The sequence below is a fragment of the Kryptolebias marmoratus genome, linkage group LG1 (assembly GCF_001649575.2).
Source record: "Kryptolebias marmoratus isolate JLee-2015 linkage group LG1, ASM164957v2, whole genome shotgun sequence".
In the NCBI taxonomy this organism is placed as follows: domain Eukaryota; kingdom Metazoa; phylum Chordata; class Actinopteri; order Cyprinodontiformes; family Rivulidae; genus Kryptolebias; species Kryptolebias marmoratus.
Window position 1 is genome coordinate 13077356 of NC_051430.1, and position 20987 is coordinate 13098342.

The 20987-nt window shown below is 40.1% G+C and overlaps 4 protein-coding genes and 1 long non-coding RNA gene across 5 annotated transcripts in view; 3 read left to right on the forward strand and 2 right to left on the reverse strand.

The window, feature by feature from the left end:
- Window positions 1–3545, forward strand: part of LOC108236493 (serpin A3-1-like) — an 8688-nt gene extending 5143 nt beyond the window's left edge. The window contains exons 5-6 of the mRNA XM_025006168.1: window positions 3063–3207; window positions 3293–3545. Coding sequence (XP_024861936.1) covers window positions 3063–3207; window positions 3293–3481 — 334 coding nt within the window. The 3' untranslated portion in view covers window positions 3482–3545. The remainder of the gene's footprint in view (window positions 1–3062; window positions 3208–3292) is intronic.
- A 340-nt stretch (window positions 3546–3885) lies between these two features.
- Window positions 3886–4538, reverse strand: LOC112450544. Its single transcript, XR_003039197.1, has 2 exons — window positions 4402–4538; window positions 3886–4316 (listed from the first exon to the last, which is right to left on the reverse strand). It is a non-coding gene; the product is annotated as an uncharacterized LOC112450544 (long non-coding RNA).
- A 2353-nt stretch (window positions 4539–6891) lies between these two features.
- LOC108236563 (serpin A3-5-like) lies at window positions 6892–9310 on the forward strand. The gene is made up of 6 exons (XM_017417313.3): window positions 6892–7027; window positions 7609–8239; window positions 8338–8408; window positions 8521–8717; window positions 8818–8965; window positions 9056–9310. Exons 2-6 carry the CDS (start codon window positions 7615–7617, stop codon window positions 9248–9250), a joined length of 1236 nt encoding a protein of 411 aa, XP_017272802.1. The 5' UTR covers window positions 6892–7027; window positions 7609–7614; the 3' UTR covers window positions 9251–9310.
- A 2341-nt stretch (window positions 9311–11651) lies between these two features.
- Window positions 11652–11993, forward strand: LOC119617065 (ephrin-B1-like). Its single transcript, XM_037975897.1, has one exon. The coding sequence runs from the start codon at window positions 11652–11654 to the stop codon at window positions 11991–11993; it is 342 nt and encodes a 113-aa protein (XP_037831825.1).
- A 1805-nt stretch (window positions 11994–13798) lies between these two features.
- LOC108236565 (serine protease inhibitor A3K-like) lies at window positions 13799–16195 on the reverse strand. Its single transcript, XM_025006125.2, is given in 6 exon segments — window positions 13799–14057; window positions 14148–14293; window positions 14347–14569; window positions 14680–14750; window positions 14849–15479; window positions 16061–16195. Coding segments are annotated over 5 exon segments (1260 nt in total). The 5' UTR covers window positions 15474–15479; window positions 16061–16195; the 3' UTR covers window positions 13799–13862.
- Window positions 16196–20987: the final 4792 nt, after the last annotated feature.

Below are 20987 nucleotides of genomic sequence, written 5' to 3' on the forward strand. Positions count from 1 at the left end.
TAATCATCAAAATTAAACGAAATAAACATTTGAAATATATGAGTTTGTATGTAATGTATGAATATAATATACAAGTTTCACTTTTTAAATGGAATTACTGAAATCAATCTACTTTTTCATGATATTCTAATTTTATGACCAGCACCTGTATAAATAAATGTACCTACCTACCTATCTACCAAAGAGTTGGCGGTGGAATACCAGAGGAGCAGACGCAGCACTGATGCCAGTTCTGAATATTTTGTTGCAACAAACGTGCATATCTCTACTGAGTCTGTTCTATTCTAACCTGACAAAATACCAATATTTTTATGTATAAACTGTATAAGAAGTGTAAAGAGAACTAAATAAGTTACTGCCAGTGGCTCATTAGGTCATCAGGGACACACCGGTCCCTGTCACTCCTTGACAGCCCTCAGGCAGGCAGTAACGAAGAGTACAATTTAAGCCTCAAACAGTCACTGGGCAAAAGTAAACTGTACCGTATTAATTAATATTCCTGACCTGTATGTGGCAGACACATCAGATACATTTGTATGCATCTACAGTGTTTCATGTAGTAAAGATGACAAGTGAAGAACTCTTCACTTCAAGTTGTGAAGAGAAAAATCTGAGCTCAGGTACAATAAAAGTCAGTGAACGCTTAGATGTGTGTATGCTGCACTCTGGGGGGCTTTAAGAAGAAACTAAGTTCTAAAATAAAAGACACTGTGTGAAAGAAGACATGACTATGTTTTGATATAAAAACTATATAGGAAGTATAAACTTTGTGGGAATGAGAAGAGTTGCAAAAAAATTTGGGAAGTTCAGACATCTCAAAAGGTGAAGTGCGTGACATTTAAGTTGAACATTCTGCAGTAAATTCTTAAGAAAATTTAAAACTTGAATTCTGGATATGTAAAAACTGAAAGGTGTGTATGTGTGTTTGTCTGTTAGCAAAAATATTTCATTAACCACTGGACAGATCTTAATGAAACTCAGGAAGTAATCAGTGGATGTACATCTACAACTGATTAACTTTTGGAGTCAGTCTAATTCAAAATAGGCACCACAGCTACTCAGCATTAGCCAGCACAAAAATGACTCTAACTCAGTCAATGTTAGAGATATTGAACTAGAATTTGATCTGGTAGTAGATAAGAGTCTTTCCTAACATATACTCTGAGCACTAACAGATCAAACAAGATCTTTGATTGAAACTTTAACATAAAGGGGAGCTAGTGAAATTTCATTTATTCCCTTTTTCCTGCTGTTCTGCCTTTGATTGTCTTCATTTTTTTCACCTGTGTCCAGTTAGCTGAGGTCACTGTGTGTTTTTATATGTATGGTCTTTTTTCCTTCTCTTCAACAGCTCTACCTGTTAGACCTGCCTAGTGGTAAGAAGTTTGGTTTTATTGAAAATGTTTGTCTTTTATATAAAATAAGTTTATGATTGGAGTTCAGATATGTATTCAGGTGCCTAGACATGCAAAGTTTTAATAATGATAAAGGTGACTAATGTTCTTACTATCTTCATGTCATTTTAAAGTGCTTATTTCAATTGTTAACAAACTAATCACCTTGGTCTAAAATGCTATTCAAAAGGTTAAACACTTTAAAATTTACATATGAGCTTTGTCTACATACCAAAACACCTGGCGTGTTTTACGTTTATGCAGAAACTGATCTTTTGAGGGAGGCCTTTTAATATGTGAATGACTTTCAGATCTTGTTCTACATAAATGCTGCTGTGGTAAACACAATGTAACCTAAATAAGACAGCATGTTTGAACCTTTGTCTCAGATCACCATGATGCGTACAGCCATGGTTCTCTGGATCCTATCAGCAGTGGTCTGCTTGGGGAGAGGTCATCACCATCCATGTCATGTCCAAGACACCCCCATGGACAGCTTCAACAACAAATTATCACTGGTGATTTCAGCCAACAAAGAGTTTGCCTTCCATCTGTACAGGAAACTAGCAGGTCTCGCTGACTCCCAAGGCAAAAACATCTTCTTCTCACCTTACAGTGTTTCTGTTGCCTTGGCTGCTTTGTCTGTAGGGGCACGAGGAGAGACCCACCGACAGATTTTCAATAGTCTGGGTTTCAACAACTTCTATCTGACTCAAACAGATGTAGATCAGGCTATTTGTACAATCCTTTCAAGCAAGAAGGCACATAAGGACATCAGTGCAGGAACTGCTGTGTTTGTAGACAACCTCTTCAAGCCACAGCCTGAGTTCCTGGATGTCCTAAAGCACTCTTATTTCTCTGAGGGCTTCAATGTTGACTTCACCAAATCCACAGACACTGCTAATACCATCAATAAGTACGTTGCAGATAAGACCAATGGAAAGATCGACAAGCTGGTCGACAGCCTGGATCCAAGCACAGTCATGTATCTCCTCAGCTACATTTACTACAAAGGTAGAAATTCTCACATAAGATGAGATCTGTTTTGTTGTTGTTGTTTTATTCTGGGGTAACTCCTCAAAGTCTTGTTTCTCCTGATCACTTTCAAACAGGAAAGTGGGAAACTCCATTTGATCCTACCATGACCAGAGAGGAAGAGTTCAATGTAGACGAAAACAAAAAGGTTCAGAATTGCAGTTTTTTCTGAACTTATTTGAGTTACAACAGTGCGCTGTTATGCATGTTTATGCTATATTTATTTATTTCCCCAATGGCTTAAAGTTTAACTTTTCCAGGTTCCAGTCCAGATGATGAAAATAGAAGAAAAACACTTTAAAACCTACTATGACCAAGCAATTAACACATCGGTCCTCCAGCTTCCCTTCAACAACTCCTACTCCATGCTGCTGTTGTTGCCTGACAATATGACAACTCTGGAAAATGTTATCTGCCCAGCCCATGTCACCAAATGGATGAAGTGGATGAAGCCCAGGTTGGGAGAATCAATAGGTCCCATCTAAATCCTTGCCTTGTTCTACCAGATCAGTGCTTGAATTGATTTTTATTTATTTTGTCTATTACCCAATTTTTAGGGAGCTCAACATATATGTTCCCAAGTTTTCCATCAANTTTTTTTTTTTTTAATTATTTTTCCTATTCTATTTTTAGGACTTGTGACACATATATTCCAAAGTTTTCCATCAAGACTTCCTACACGCTGAATGATGTGCTGAAGGAAATGGGAATGACAGACATGTTTGCTAATGCAGATCTGAGTGGTATTTCAAAGCTACGTAACCTGGTTGTCTCAGAGGTAAGGACAGAGAACATCCTGCTGCACGTTTCCTTGTTTTCATTCTGTCTACATTTCGTCTCACTCTGCTTCATTGTGCTGTCAGGTTGTGCACCAAGCTGCCCTGGATGTTGATGAGGCCGGAGCCACAGCTGCTGCTGCCACAGGAATTGCCATCTTAAAATCTGCTTGCTTGCCAATTATAAAGTTTGATCATCCTTTCATGTTGCTGATTGTTGAACGGAGCTCAGAAACCATACTTTTCATGGGCAAGATTGTCAACCCAAAACTCTGATGGAGGAACTTTCTTGTTCAAGTACAGCTATTGTCATGAACATTAAATGCAAAGAAAAGGTTCATTCTGGTGTCTTTAATGACTACTTGGTAAAATGTACAGAATCAAAATGTTGTATACGTACATTAACTTCTGAGTCGCTAGTTGGCACTTGCTGCCATGAGTGGTGTGTGTGCTGGCAAAATATATCAACTAGTCTAGTGAATGCTCGTAATGGAACTATCATCAGAAAACATTGGCTGCACACCTACAATTAAACTTTTGGAGACAATTTTATTCAAGATGGCCACCAAAATGAATCAACCTTATCACAAATTTGCTTTTACTAAATGTTACAGATGCTAAGAAGCTTGGTGTGGTGGTAGAATGACTCTGAATACTATATGCACAAACAAATCAGGAAAGACTTTTGTTAAAACCTTTAATGTGTAAAACAAAGGACATTATTTTTATTGAAGATGGACACATTACAAACCCCAAATTGTATTGAATTTCAATTTTCTTCAGAACCAAAAAACATTTTCTTCAACATTTAAATCAGTGATTTCTCTGTAGTCGTCAAAGACTAACTTTATTTAAGACTGGCTTGAAGAGGTTGTCTACAAACACAGCAGTTCCTGCGTTGACGTCATCATGAGACATTGTGTTTGCAAGGAGAGAATGAAAAGCCTGGTTTACATCTGTTTGGACCAGTTGGGAGTTGTTGAACCCCAAACCACTGAAAAGCTGTTGGTGGGTCTCTCCTCGTGCCCCTACAGACAAAGCAGCCAAGGCAACAGAAACACTGTAAGGTGAGATGTTTTTGCCTTGGGAGTCAGCGAGACCTGCTAGTTTCCTGTACAGATGGAAGGCAAACTCTTTGTTGGCTGAAGTTTGAGTTGCGTTGTGCTGAAAAGTGCTATATAAATAAATGTACCTACCTACCAGGGCTCTGTTGCTGCTGCTGTCCACGGTGGTGTCCTGTGTTTCCTTGACATGGCCTACATGGTGATGACCTCTCCCCAAGCAGACCACTGCTGATAGGATCCAGAGAACTACGGCTGTACACTTCATGGCGATCTGAGACAAAGGTTCAAACGGACAGTGTTTATTTGGGTTACACAATGTTTGCCTTTGCAAACCTCATGTAGAACATCACTAAAATCATTTACTCATTTGTAGATGCTACTAGTTGTGTTGTAACATCACAGTTTTAGCAAAAAACTCAATCTGTTGTACTTAACCTACAGAATCTGTGTGTAGACAGCCTTGTTGGCAAACCTGTGGTGTTTTGGCTGCTTTGAGTAATATCTGATCAAATCTTTCTCACACACAATCTTCACTGAATAGATAAGCTAGAAACCTGAACTACTTCTAAATAAAATATTTTTCTTTCAGTTAGTGAGTATTATTTATGATGTAATTTTCTAATTAAATACTTAAACATAAATTTAGCTTTTAATTCAAGTATCTTAAATTATAGCAATCCTAATATAGTAAAGCTGACATTTTACAGTCCCCAGGTGTTTCATTATTGTGTGAAATTTTTGTCAGTCTTGAGGCAGAATAGTTGAACATGTTGTACTTGAACAAACAAGTAGTACATTGTTTTTTGTAAACTTTGTTGTAGTTTACAGTTTGTTCCAGCACAGACAGGTAACCTCAGACTGGACAGAGAACAACCCTCTGATTATATAAATGATCCGCTGAACTTTGAATTTGTTTATTCTCTCAGCTTCTTGATTTTCTCTACTTTTTCTCTGTGGAATGATCCCAAGTTGCTGACTAATCAGGCCATCAATTTGAGATTACAAAAAATACACAGAAAAAGCCAAGAAATGAATTGCTTTAGTAAAACGTACAAAAAAGGTCATCAGCCTGAATTGTATTTTTTTAAACTATGTTACAAGTGTGTCCTTGGAGTCCAAATTAGTTTATTTATACACAAACTTTTATTGTATTTCTAGTAAATGATGCTACAGTGTTTTTTTATTATCCCAGTAATATTTAAAATATGCAGTAATAATACAGAACACTGCAAAAATAGAAGCACTTGCACAATATTTCTCCTTTTTGCTCAAACTGTTAGCTGTTTGAGACAAGTTCTACTGTGTGGATGAGAACGTGTCCAACTTCTGGCTGCTGTCAGCCGGATATCAGTGCATACAACTTCAACAGCCTATTGTAGGAAGGAACTGACACATTTAATCTCATGTTAATCCAGAGGTAGGGAACATGGATTTAGGTCAACATTTATTTACAGTCAATCTACAACCTCATATTTGAACTAAGAAGTCAGTCCATCAATATAGGTATGTTTAATTTGAAAAGTTGGAACATGAATTGATTTTTCTTTGTGTATTCTTGTAAATATTTTTTAAAATAATGACACAGCATTGTTATATTTCAAACAGGCCTTTCTATTGTACATATTAAAATTTGCTGGCAAAAGGAGCAATATCTAAATGAAGTTGAATTTTTTAATTATTTTTTTAAGTTTTTTAAATTTATTTTTATTTTTTTACCAGAATGCTGAGCTCATAAACTGGCTGCACACCATTTTTAGCCCAGGAGACAAAGTGGCGAGCTGGGTCAGCGGGGTTTGTGCTGCATTTGAAGCGGAGTATCAGCCGAGGCGTCAGCTTGAAACATATTTTTGATCTTTTCCTGATTATATTTCATTTATCTTTTATACTTTTATGTTTCATGGTTAATTTATAGTATTGTTGGTACTTTTGTGTGATTAAGTTGTTGTATTTCCGAGGAGAGACAGGGCAGGGTTTCTTTTCTGAGGATTTATTCACCATGGCTTCTCAGAGTAGTAAACTTCTGGTTTGTTTAAAAGATATATTAGTTACACGCCTACCTCAACCAACAAGCAAAACGTCATTGATCCTACATTCCAGAGCAACAGGGGTTCATTGGCAGAGAGCTGGTCATGCCCTGAGGATAGGAAGGCCCCCTTAGTTCGTTGCTATGACGATCACTTCCTGGAAGTGTTGATGAGGCCCTGACGATATCTGTAATCTCCGTCCAGGAGCCACAACCTTCTGACTGGTTGGATCTGTGGTCCAGCGCTCCAGTCTGTACTCTCCATGTGTGTTAAATAAATTCTTAAACTGAGAAATAGATTGTTTTAAAGAGCTTAATTCTTACAATTTGAACACATTTTTCAAGCTGAATGTCCTGCTCAAATCCGGCAGCTAAGCCACATGACTAACGTAAACGAAACTGGGTTTTTTTCACTTCCAAGATCCAAATGTGATCAATAAAGTCAGTGAAAAAGCTAAATGTGATAAATTAAAGGCCCTGTGTTAAATAGGTGTTTTCTGGTGTTCCTCCCCTCCTCAATATCACTTCTACCCAGGGCATTCTTTGCCATCTCGGTTTGATGCCTTGGTTAGTCAGGAATTGATCATTCCACAGAGCAAATGCAGAACAAACAAGAAGCTGAGAGAATAAACAAAGTCAAAGTTCAGCTGATCATTTATTTAAACAGAAGGAAGGTTGGCCTTTCTTCAGTCTGAGTTTTTCTGTCTGTGACAGAAACTAATCTACAACCTGAAGGTAAGCACTTCACAGAATGTACATTGAACAATAAACTATTGTTTTTCCAAGTACATGTCAACTGTGTGATCGACACAGTTTTATATAATGATGTAACACCTGTGGACTGTAAAAGTAAATGTCAGCTTTACTTTTTATATATTTTTTGTAGTACAATAGCATTGTTGCTAGATATTCAGATATTTGAAATAAAAGCTCTTGAATGTGTTTATGGTTTAAGTATTTATTCTGAAGAAAAAAATCATGAATAATACTCAACAACTAAAAGACAATTATTTTATTTATAAGTAGTTCAGGTTTCTAGCTGATCTATTCAGTGTAGATTGTGTGTGAGAAAGATTTGATCAGATATTACTCAAAGCGGCCAAAACACCACAGGTTTGCCAACAGGGCTGTCTACACACAGATACTGTAGGTTAAGAACAACAGATTGAGTTTTTTGCAAAAATTGTCATGTTGTAAAGAAACTAATAGCATCTACAAACTAAGTAAATAATTTTAGGTGAAGTTCTACATGAGTACTGCCGTGGCAAACATTGTGTAACCCAAATAAACACTGTCCGTTTGAACCTTTGTCTCAGATCACCATGAAGTGTACAGCCGTAGTTCTCTGGATCCTATCAGCAGTGGTCTGCTTGGGGAGAGGTCATCACCATGTAGGCCATGTCAAAGAAACACAGGACACCACCGTGGACAGCAGCAGCAACAGAGCCCTGGTGACTTCAGCCAACAAAGAGTTTGCCTTCCATCTGTACAGGAAACTAGCAGGTCTCGCTGACTCCCAAGGCAAAAACATCTTCTTCTCACCTTATAGTGTTTCTGTTGCCTTGGCTGCTTTGTCTGTAGGGGCACGAGGAGAGACCCACAGACAGCTTTTCAGTGGTTTATGGTTCAACAACTCCCAACTGGTCCAAACAGAAGTGAACCAGGCTTTTCATTCTCTCCTTGCAAACACAATGTCTCATGAGGACGTCAACGCAGGAACTGCTGTGTTTGTAGACAACCTCTTCAAGCCACAGCCTGAGTTCCTGGATGTCCTAAAGCACTCTTATTTCTCTGAGGGCTTCAATGTTGACTTCACCAAATCCACAGACACTGCTAATACCATCAATAAGTACGTTGCAGATAAGACCAATGGAAAGATCGACAAGCTGGTCGACAGCCTGGATCCAAGCACAGTCATGTATCTCCTCAGCTACATTTACTACAAAGGTAGAAATTCTCACATAAGATGAGATCTGTTTTGTTGTTGTTGTTTTATTCTGGGGTAACTCCTCAAAGTCTTGTTTCTCCTGATCACTTTCAAACAGGAAAGTGGGAAACTCCATTTGATCCTACCATGACCAGAGAGGAAGAGTTCAATGTAGACGAAAACAAAAAGGTTCAGAATTGCAGTTTTTTCTGAACTTATTTGAGTTACAACAGTGCGCTGTTATGCATGTTTATGCTATATTTATTTATTTCCCCAATGGCTTAAAGTTTAACTTTTCCAGGTTCCAGTCCAGATGATGAAAATAGAAGAAAAACACTTTAAAACCTACTATGACCAAGCAATTAACACATCGGTCCTCCAGCTTCCCTTCAACAACTCCTACTCCATGCTGCTGTTGTTGCCTGACAATATGACAACTCTGGAAAATGTTATCTGCCCAGCCCATGTCACCAAATGGATGAAGTGGATGAAGCCCAGGTTGGGAGAATCAATAGGTCCCATCTAAATCCTTGCCTTGTTCTACCAGATCAGTGCTTGAATTGATTTTTATTTATTTTGTCTATTACCCAATTTTTAGGGAGCTCAACATATATGTTCCCAAGTTTTCCATCAAGACTTCCTACACGCTGAATGATATGTTGAAAGAAATGGGAATGACAGACATGTTTGGTGATCGTGCAAATCTGACTGGTATTTCAGAGGGGCAAAAACTGACTGTCTCAGGGGTAAGGATGGAAACACCATTCTGTGGATTCACCCGTTCTGGTGTTCGTTCTGTCTACGTTTTGGCTCACTCTGCTTCTTTTTGTTGTAAGGTTGTGCACCAAGCTGCCCTGGATGTTGATGAGGCCGGAGCCACAGCTGCTGCTGCCACAGGAATTGGGATCAAACTTCTGTCCTTCCGCTTTGTCCCGGATCTGAAGTTCGATCATCCATTCATGCTGATCATGCTTGAGCGCAGCACAAAAGACATACTTTTCATGGGCAAAATTGTCAATCCAAACCTTTGATGGAGAAACTCTTTCTTCAAGCACAGCTGTTGCTGTGAACATTAAATACAAAGAAAAAGTTTTGTTGTCTGGTGTCTTCTTTGATAAATACATGGACAATGAGGAAATGCTATCAATCCACATTCACTCTTCTATTTCAATAATAAATTTACTGTAATAAATTTGAAACATACTTTGCTAAGCAAAGGATATAAATCTCCTCATTTTTAAAATTTTGTTTCCAAGCAGCAAGACTTTCTTTGAATCCTAAGGTGATCTTCATCAAAAGTTGGCTGTTTTTCCACTTTTTTTTAACTTCAGGTCTTGTACCTGACAGCATATTATGAAATGTGAGCCTAAAAAAACTGATGTAAACAAACAAAGGTCTTAAATGTCAGGACTAAAAATTATATCTATGGCAGATGAACAATATTTAAAAGTCATGTTCGAAGAAACAAAACAAAACAAATCAAATTGTTAATTCGTGAAGTAATGTTCTGTGCAGACAACACTGGATCATCTCCAGAGTTTAGGAGCCTTTTTGTGGTTGAATGACTTGGAGGTCAGCGTTTGTGACTTGGCAAAACAAAAATTTTCTAAAAGCAATTCAGTTGTAGACAGAGTATGAAAAAGCCAAAGTCTGAAATAAAGTTAGTCTTTGAGGACTAGAGAGAAATCCCTGACTAAAAAGTTGAAATTCAAAATAATATGGTTTGTAACGTGTCCATCTTCAATAAAAATGAAACTATTATTTCTTAAAAGAATGCGTAGTGCCCTTTGTTTTGCACATTTAAGTTTTTAGCAAAAGTCTTTGCCGATTTGTTTGGGCTCAGAGTATTCAGAGTCATTTTACCACCACATCAAGCTTCTCAGCAACTGTAACATTTAGTGAAAAAATTTTGTGATAAGGTTGATTCACTTTGGTGGCCATCTTGAATAACGTTGCCTCCACAAGTTAAATTGTAGGTGTGCAGCCAATGATTTCTCATGATAGTTCCATTACAAGCGTTCATTGGTTGATATGTTTTGCCAGCACACACACACACACACACAAACACACTTGTACATAAACACACTTGTGGTCAGTCCGGCTGTCTGGGTTAATGCTTGGCTAACGGGGACAGCAGAGATGAACCATGTTGACATTTTAAGCCCCAAACAAGCCCAGAACTGTTGTAATCGGTGATTTTGTTGACACTTCCTGGTGGACATGCTTGGCTCCTCCTACTGGTGGAGTCAGGCAGGTCCTTTGCACACCTGAAGGAGATGAGGCATCAGATGAGTTGCTGTATTTAAGGCTGTGGTGGGAACCAGATCAGCGCTGGAGCATTGCTTACCTCGTGGTAAAGTCTTCGAGCCAGCTCAGTAACCTGCCTGTAAAGTTACAGATTTACTTACCTGTGTTTTTGTATTCGTCCTCTTAGTGAGTTCCTGTCTGCCTGACGTTCCAGTCTGGTTCCGGNGATGCAGAACCTCTCCTGACTATTTAGTAAGCCTCCAATCAGTTGTTTCGTTTATCGCTCATTTAAGATCCTCGTTTGATCACTTACCGTTTCTCCTCCGCTTTTCAGATTCCACTTCCGTTCCGGTCATCTCACTTCTTACTGTAAATAAATACACTTACCTGATATCTGAGTCCTGTAGTCTGTCTTCCACCAAGCTGTTTTCTCTTTGACGTCAGAGAAACCTGACAAGAACAATGATTCAGCCCATCTGCACCACCACCACCCCCAACAGGAGTGCAACCTCAGCTTATTTTGCTGACATATACACATAGGCACTGCCCAAACACACTGCTGTGCACCTCTGCTTCTACTCTTCACACACACACACACACACTGGGTCTCCTCCTGTTCCCTGTCTTTTAGTGAATAAAAGAGAACAAAAGCTGATCTGATTGATCTGACAGAGAGCGAGGAGGAGAGGTACTGTAAGGTCACATGGATTATCTTAATCCTCCAGAAGATGATCATGACAGAGGGAAGATGTACCAAGAAAGCCTTAACCTCTCAGCCGATCGCTGCACACTGTTCTGTGAAGCTGTAGCAACGTTGGCAATACTTCGAGGTGCAGGTCCCTTTTGAAGAAATCTGTTGCGTTCTTTCCACATAATTCGATCCACAGCCTCGACCGCGGCAACCATTTTTGTGTCGCAACAGCTTTCTTACTCTTCTTTGCAAACTTTTGGTATGCTTTGATTCAAATCCAAGTATGAGGAAAAACCTTCACTTGTTCTTGACTCGTTCTGAATCACATCAAGCTGCTGCCTGTAGTGTTTTTGTGAGACAAAATGAATAACGCTCCGCCTGAAAGACCATGTCAGACAAATCGAAACCCCTAATTCCCACAGCTAAAACTATTAAAACTATATGAACTGTAGCTGAATTATGTGGCTGTTTTTCCAGACTTATCTCTGTTATCTATGAGTAACAGTTTGTCTTACTCTTCTCCCCCTTCCTCTCCCAGATTTCTTCCTGGAAAAGGCCTTCCCATCTACCCAGACATCGGGGACAAGATGGATATCATCTGCCCCAAAGCGGACCAAGGCAGAGATTATGAGTATTCCAAGCTGTATTTGGTGAAGAGGGAGCAGGCGGAGAGTTGCAGCACGGTGCTCGACCCGAATGTGCTGGTGAACTGCAACAAGCCCGAGAAGGACATCAAATTCACCATCAAATTCCAGTTCAGCCCCAACTACATGGGCTTGGAGTTCAAGAGGAATGTCAACAACTACATCACCTGTAAGTTTGTCACGAAAGGATGATTTATTGATATTTAGCTTTTTAACCTTCATTCAACCGGAGAAGCAGAGTAATAATCTCTGCTTCACACTCAGTTACACACACAGTCACACCCAGGAGTTTCCAATTAAAATTGCTTTTTGCTGGCTGCTGTGGCGGTCCCATAGCAACCACCTGGAGGTTCTGTGCTTTTCTGAAGATGGAGTGGTCAGAGGTGATTTAAGGTGTTAAATATTCCATGTTTTTATGGGATTCAAAATTCTCCATTCTTAATGATTATTTCTTTGCTTTTTAAGCATTTTGCTCAGAGAAATTTGTTGATATTAAAAATAAATTTAAGGCTGATTTAGAGAATTAAATATATAATTGTTATGTTTTTAAAATTCTAGCATTTCACTATGTTGGATATATTCATGGGAAATAAAAAGACTATATATATATATATTTTTTAAATCCTGACCTACAGCATTTTAAACCACTAAACTGTGAATTTAGCACCCATAGAAGCATTTTAAGAGTAGCTAGACACACTATAGTGTGATTTATTATGATCAATAATCATTTACCACTTGATTTCATACAGTTGCACTGTAAAAAGATAAATATTTGTTTGGATTTGAGTGCACAGTAGCTACTTTTAATGAAAATATCAAATTTTCACAACAGTTTTCTGAATAAATCCTTGAAAATCAACATTCACCTCAAAGGACATTTTGTACCTGTGATACCTGGGTACGTTTCATTGAGTATGTTAATTTCTTGATAATTTTCCCAACAATAAAACACAAGTAAAAAATATATTTGTTACATTTGCACAATCTCCTTCTTTGACACAGTTCATTGCCACTTTAATACAAAAATACACTGTAATGCAATTCAAATAAAATGCAATAACCTGGAACCTCAGCAGAGCCTGGTTCTCGAGGAAGTTCTAGCTCTTTATCCAGCTTGAGTTTCTCAGTCAGGTTAGCAGGAAACTCTGTAAAATCAGGTTCAGCAGAGGGTGTCGGAGTTGACTTTACCTCTGTGCTGGCTGATTCTTTGTCAGTCACATTTTTCTTCAAAGTCCTTTGCATCTCATTTAAAACATCAAGTTGATCAGGAGGAGGAGCAGGGGAAACTGGAACCGCAGCAGAGCCTGGTTCTCTAGGAAGTTCTGGCTCTTTATCCAGCTTGAGTTTCTCAGTCAAAGGTCACAATGCACAGTTGAGGGGTCACGGATAACCTAGCTCTGATCTAAACCCCAGACCAGACAAACCCAGTTGAAATATTGGTTTGGGCTGAAATTTGTTTACATTGTAATCTGATTTTGTTTGCCATTTTGTTATATTTAGTTGAAGATTTTGAACCTCCACTAATTGTGTTTTCTTTTTTTCAGTTGCTGAGGTTTGGTGGCGATGTCTTCCTCTTCTGTGTGTTGTGATTCCTGAGTTTGGGGTGGTCTCACTACGTGTTTGGTGTCTTAAAGGTTTTGTTGTGTTCTTTTTGTGGTGTTTGGTGGATGTCGTTCACTACCATTGATCCTTCTACCGATAACCTCCGGTCCTGAATTTTTTTTGTTTTCTGTTTCCCTTTTTTGTTAAAGGAGGATTTTAACTTGGCATTTTCATCTAGAATTTAAAAAAATGCTTTTCTAAATCTGTAATCCTGTCTTGGATGTCATAAATATTTGCATAACTATGAACTTTTGTGCGTTAAGAAGGGGTAATATTTTCTGGGTAAAATTCCCAGGGTGGTGTTGTTGAGCCGCATACGTTTGGGTTGTGAGAACTTATAATATTCATCAGCCCCATTTAGAGTTGCCACATCATCATTAAAGACATCAGACTGAACTTTTTCTTTGCATTTAATGTTCATGACAATAGCTGTACTTGAACAAGAAAGTTCCTCCATCAGAGTTTTGGGTTGACAATCTTGCCCATGAAAAGTATGGTTTCTGAGCTCCGTTCAACAATCAGCAACATGAAAGGATGATCAAACTTTATAATTGGCCAAACGCAACTTAATATTAACATGAGTTCTATTCCTGTGGCAGCAGCAGCTGTGGCTCCGGCCTCATCAACATCCAGGGCAGCTTGGTGCACAACCTGACGGCACAATGAAGCAGAGTGAGCCGAAATGTAGACAGAACGAACACCAGAACGGGTGAATCAACAGAATGGTGTTTCCATGCTTACCCCTGAGACAGTCAGTTTTTGCCCCTCTGAAATACCAGTCAGATTTGCACGATCACCAAACATGTCTGTCATTCCCATTTCCTTCAACACATCATTCAGCGTGTAGGAAGTCTTGATGGAAAACTTTGGAATATATGTCACAATCCCTAAAAATGGAATAGGAAAAATAATTTCAAAAGGTATTGAATGGGCAAAATACATCAAGGATTTAGGTAGGATTTATATTATTACCAGGACTCTGTCCACTTCAGCCATTTGGTGACATGGGCCGGGCTTATAACATTTTCCAGAGCTGTCATATTACCAGGCATCAGCAGCAGCATGGAGTAGGAGTTCTTAAAGGGAAGATGTAGGACCGATGTGCCAATTGTTAGATCATAATCATAAAAGGGGTCTTCCACTTTCATCATCTGGACTGAAACCTGGAACAAGCAAACATTACCCATTATGCAGGGGCGGGGGGACTGCACATGAGTCAGAATGCACGACTGCTTTAGTACAAATTTGTTTATAATAAACTGCAGTTTCATACATTTTTGTTTTCGTCCACGTTGAAATTGTCCTTCATGGTCATGGTAGGATCAAATGGAGTTTTCCACTTTCCTGTTTGAAAGTGATCAGGAGAAACAAGACTTTGAGGAGTTACCCCAGAATAAAACAACAACAACAAAACAGATCTCATCTTATGTGAGAATTTCTACCTTTGTAGTAAATGTAGCTGAGCAGATACATGACTGTGCTTGGATCCAGGCTGTCGACCAGCTTGTCGATCTTTCCATTGGTCTTATCTGCAACGTACTTATTGATGGTATTAGCAGTGTCTGTGGATTTGGTGAAGTCAACATTGAAGCCCTCAGAGAAATAAGAGTGCTTTAAGACATCCAGGAACTCAGGCTGTGGCTTGAAGAGGTTGTCTACAAACACAGCAGTTCCTGCGTTGACGTCCTCATGAGACATTGTGTTTGCAAGGAGAGAATGAAAAGCCTGGTTCACTTCTGTTTGGACCAGTTGGGAGTTGTTGAACCATAAACCACTGAAAAGCTGTCTGTGGGTCTCTCCTCGTGCCCCTACAGACAAAGCAGCCAAGGCAACAGAAACACTATAAGGTGAGAAGAAGATGTTTTTGCCTTGGGAGTCAGCGAGACCTGCTAGTTTCCTGTACAGATGGAAGGCAAACTCTTTGTTGGCTGAAGTCACCAGGGCTCTGTTGCTGCTGCTGTCCACGGTGGTGTCCTGTGTTTCCTTGACATGGCCTACATGGTGATGACCTCTCCCCAAGCAGACCACTGCTGATAGGATCCAGAGAACTACGGCTGTACACTTCATGGTGATCTGAGACAAAGGTTCAAACGGACAGTGTTTATTTGGGTTACACAATGTTTGCCACGGCAGTACTCATGTAGAACTTCACCTAAAATTATTTACTTAGTTTGTAGATGCTATTAGTTTCTTTACAACATGACAATTTTTGCAAAAAACTCAATCTGTTGTTCTTAACCTACAGTATCTGTGTGTAGACAGCCCTGTTGGCAAACCTGTGGTGTTTTGGCCGCTTTGAGTAATATCTGATCAAATCTTTCTCACACACAATCTACACTGAATAGATCAGCTAGAAACCTGAACTACTTATAAATAAAATAATTGTCTTTTAGTTGTTGAGTATTATTCATGATTTTTTTCTTCAGAATAAATACTTAAACCATAAACACATTCAAGAGCTTTTATTTCAAATATCTGAATATCTAGCAACAATGCTATTGTACTACAAAAAATATATAAAAAGTAAAGCTGACATTTACTTTTACAGTCCACAGGTGTTACATCATTATATAAAACTGTGTCGATCACACAGTTGACATGTACTTGGAAAAACAATAGTTTATTGTTCAATGTACATTCTGTGAAGTGCTTACCTTCAGGTTGTAGATTAGTTTCTGTCACAGACAGAAAAACTCAGACTGAAGAAAGGCCAACCTTCCTTCTGTTTAAATAAATGATCAGCTGAACTTTGACTTTGTTTATTCTCTCAGCTTCTTGTTTGTTCTGCATTTGCTCTGTGGAATGATCAATTCCTGACTAACCAAGGCATCAAACCGAGATGGCAAAGAATAGTTTGGATATGCGGGCAGAGATCATATGTATGACTAATGAGACACAGGTGCAAACAAAGATAATGAAACAACAACAGGGGCAATGAAAGAGGACTTTATTGTTTCCTAAAATAAAAAGGAACAAAGGGCTGCAAAACATGAAAACCCAAGTTAAACAAAATCTTAAATCAACTCAAAAAGGTGTTGATTCAGGAAATCAAAACCTGAAACCTGCAAATTATGTCACTTTGTAAAAGGATTTCAAAATTTACTCCACTGATGGAAGAACTAACAATAAGGACATTCCCTGGGTAGAAGTGATGTTGAGAAGGGGAGGAACACCAGAAATCACCTATTTAACACAGGGCCTTTATTTATTATATTTAGCTGTTTCACTGACTTTATTCATCACATTTAGATCTTGGAAGTGAAAAACAAAAACAGTTTTGTTTACGTCAGTGATGTGCTTTAGCTGCTGGATTTGAGCAGGACATTCAGCTGATGCCTCTCCCTGGGCTGTCACCTTATCGCGGTGGAGGCGTTTGTGTCCCAATGATCCTAGCAGCTATGTCATCAGGGGCTTCATGCTTCTGATAGGGTCACCCATGGCAACCAGGTCTTAGGTGAGGGATCAGACAAAGTGCAGCCCAGAGACCCCTTATGATGAGTCACAATTTTGGACTGAGTTTTCCCTCACCCGAACATGGGTCACCAGGGCCGCACTGTGGAGCCAGGCCTAGAGCGGGGCATGCTGGCGAGCGCCTGGTAGCCGGGCTTTCACCCTTGGAGCCCGGCTGGGCACAGTCTGAAGAGGAGACGTGGGTCCCCCTTTCCGTAGTTTTACCACCTGTGGGAGGGGCCACAGAGTTCGGGTGCAATGTGGAATGGGTAGTGGCCGAAGGCGGGGGACCTTGTCTGCCCAATTCTCAGCTACAGAAGCTGGCTCTCGGGACATGGAATGTCACTTCTTTGGTGGGTAAGGAGCCTGAGGTGGTGTTCGAGATCGAGAGGTTCCAGCTAGATATAGTTGGACTCTGGCTCTAGAACCAGTCTCCTCAAGAGGGGTTGGACACTCTTTCATTCTGGAGTTGCCCCTGTTGAGAGGGGCCGAGCAGGAGTGGGCATTCTTGTTGCCCATACATTGTGGTTTACGGTGAACAAGAGGATAGCCTCCCTCTGCCCATGTGTGGGGGGACAGGTTCTGACTGTTGTTTGTGCTTATGCGCTAAACAGCAGTTCAGATTACCCACACTTTTTGGAGTCCTTAGAGAGAGTTCTAGAGAGTGCTCCTTATGGGGACTCACTTGTTCTGCTGGGGGACTTCATTGCTCACATGGGCAATGACAGTGAGACCTGGGGAGGTGTGGTTGGGAGGAACAACCCCCTGATCTGAACCTGAGTGGTGTTTTGTTTTTGGACTTCAGTGCTCATCATGGATTGGCCATAATGAACATCGTGTTCAGGCATAAGGGTGTTTATATGCTCCGGCTGTCTCAGCCGTTGTGTCCTTGGGCAAGACACTTCATCCACCTTGCCTACTGGTGGTGGTCAGAGGGCTCGGTGGCGCCGGTGTGATGCCAGCCTCACTTCTGTCAGCCTGCCCCAGGGCAGCTGTGGCTACAATGTAGCTTACCACCATCAGTGTGTGAATGAATGATTGTAGTTTAAAGCGCTTTGGGGTCCTTGGACTAGATAAAGCGCTTTATAAGTGCAAGACATTTACCATATGTGCTCTTGGCATGTTTGATTTGTTTTAATTTACTGGTTTTCTTTTCGGTTTTGATTTGTTTGCTGTGTTCTTGCATTTTTTTTATTTTTGGTGTGGAATAATCTAAATTACTTGTCTTGCTTCTGTCATGATGGGTACCAGTTTTTTAACCCACATGCAGGAACACACACACGAGAGCGAGGAAATTAGTAGAGGTGGTTTATTGAAACAAACACAAACAATAAGTGAGGGATTGTGCTCCGGGGAGAGGGGAAGAGTCCGGTCCTCTGACTGTCAGCGAGAGAGAGAAGTTAGTGTTGCGTTCGGGAACAGTGGGAAATCCTAGAACCACAGCGGAACTTACTTTAAGCTGACGTCCGGCTCTACGATGAACGAATGAATCAGCGGAGGCTTCTCTTGAACGGAAAAAAACTGTGCGGGGTCCAGAGCGGTGAGGTCCGGGACGGGGGCGGCGGTGCTGGAGGGCGGACAGGTAAATTCGGTCTGCGGAGGAGGAGACGGGAAGCCGACAGGGTTCCCACGTAACAGGAGTCTCCGGAACGCGTCTCGAGGTGAGCTCACCGAAGAGTCCAAGCGCCTCCAGCGCACGTAATTTCCACAGGGAATCACTGGCGAACCTGGCGAAGGAGAAGCAACGGGGAAATTACTCAGGCAGAAAATCAACACAGAGAGGATTACTCTCTGGTTGAGTTTGCGAGGGGCTCTGGTTATCATAATTGGCTAACACTCAGACGCTGAATAGTCGGCCATCCACTCCTTATGTAGCCCCACCGCCAATGTAGATTACCCACAGGTGGTAGAGGAGGGGAATAAAAACAACAAAAAACCTCCTGGTTCCTGACAGCTTCTTGCCTCATGCCTTTAGGATTGTGTTACATGCCTGGAAGGTGATTTTAATAAGTATATGTTTTTAACTGACTTGTTAATAAAATATTATGTTTTTGGGAGAACTCAATCTGTTGTCCAGGTGCATCTTTTCGAACCTGTGGTGTTCTGATTTGTTGGGTAATAACTCTCAGCTGGTGTAAAACAAACTTTCAGAAATCACCCCCCACTCCTGGTCACAATTGTGTGGACATCGGGTGCAGTCCCCCTGGATTGGCAGACCGGGGTGGTGGTACCCCTATTTAAAAAGGGGGACCGCAGAGTGTTCCAACTACAGAGGGATCACACTCTTAAGCCTCCCTGGTAAGGTCTGTTCAGGGGTTCTGGAGAGGAGGGTCTGTTGGATAGTTGAGAGGAGCCAGTTGAGGTGGCTTGGGCATTTGATTAGGATTCCTCCTGGACGCCTCCCTGGTGAGGTGTTACGGGCACGTCCCACCGAGAGGAGACCAAGGGGAAGACCTAGGACACGCTGGAGGGACTGTTTCTCGGCTGTTTCTCTTCTTGGGATTCCCCCAGAAGAGGTGGCCCAAGTGGCCGCGACCCGACCCCGGATAAGCAAAGAAAACGGATGGATGGATTCAACTGATGCCTCGGCTGATACTCTGCTTGAAATGCAGCACAAGCCACTTTGTCTCCTGGGCTACAAATGGTGTGCAGCCAGTTTATGAGCTCAGCATTCTGGTAAAAAAAAAGAACTTTTCAAAATTCAACTTCATTTAGATATTGCTCCTTTTGCCAGCAAATTTTAATGTGTACAATAGAAGGGCCTGTTTGAAATATAACAATGACATGTCTTTTTTTTTATATATTCACAAGAACCTACAAAGAAAATTCAATTCATGTTCCAAGTTTTTCAAATTAAACATACCAATATTGACATATTGTTAATATCATATATTAACATGAGATTAAATGTGTCAGTTCCTTCCTACAATAGGCTGTTGAAGTTGTATGCACTGATATCCGGCTGACAGCAGCCAGAAGTTGGACACGTTCTCATCCACACAGTAGAACTTGTCTCAAACAGCTAACAGTTTGAGCAAAAAGGAGAAATATTGTGCAAGTGCTTCTATTTTTGCAGTGTTCTGTATTATTACTGCATATTTTAAATATTACTGGGATAATAAAAAAACACTGTAGCATCATTTACTAGAAATACAATAAAAGTTTGTGTATAAATAAACTAATTTGGACTCCAAGGACACACTTGTAACATAGTTTAAAAAAATACAATTCAGGCTGATGACCTTTTTTGTACGTTTTACTAAAGCAATTCATTTCTTGGCTTTTTCTGTGTATTTTTTGTAATCTCAAATTGATGGCCTGATTAGTCAGCAACTTGGGATCATTCCACAGAGAAAAAGTAGAGAAAATCAAGAAGCTGAGAGAATAAACAAATTCAAAGTTCAGCGGATCATTTATATAATCAGAGGGTTGTTCTCTGTCCAGTCTGAGGTTACCTGTCTGTGCTGGAACAAACTGTAAACTACAACAAAGTTTACAAAAAACAATGTACTACTTGTTTGTTCAAGTACAACATGTTCAACTATTCTGCCTCAAGACTGACAAAAATTTCACACAATAATGAAACACCTGGGGACTGTAAAATGTCAGCTTTACTATATTAGGATTGCTATAATTTAAGATACTTGAATTAAAAGCTAAATTTATGTTTAAGTATTTAATTAGAAAATTACATCATAAATAATACTCACTAACTGAAAGAAAAATATTTTATTTAGAAGTAGTTCAGGTTTCTAGCTTATCTATTCAGTGAAGATTGTGTGTGAGAAAGATTTGATCAGATATTACTCAAAGCAGCCAAAACACCACAGGTTTGCCAACAGGGCTGTCTACACACAGATACTGTAGGTTAAGTACAACAGATTGAGTTTTTTGCTAAAACTGTGATGTTACAAAGAAACTAATAGAATCTACAAACTGAGTGAATTATTTTAGGTGATGTTCTACATGAGTACTGCCGTGGCAAACATTGTGTAACCCAAATAAACACTGTCCGTTTGAACCTTTGTCTCAGATCGCCATAATGCGTACAGCCGTGGTTCTCTGGATCGTATCAGCAGTGGTCTGCTTGGGGAGAGGTCATCACCATGTAGGCCATGTCAAGGAAACTCA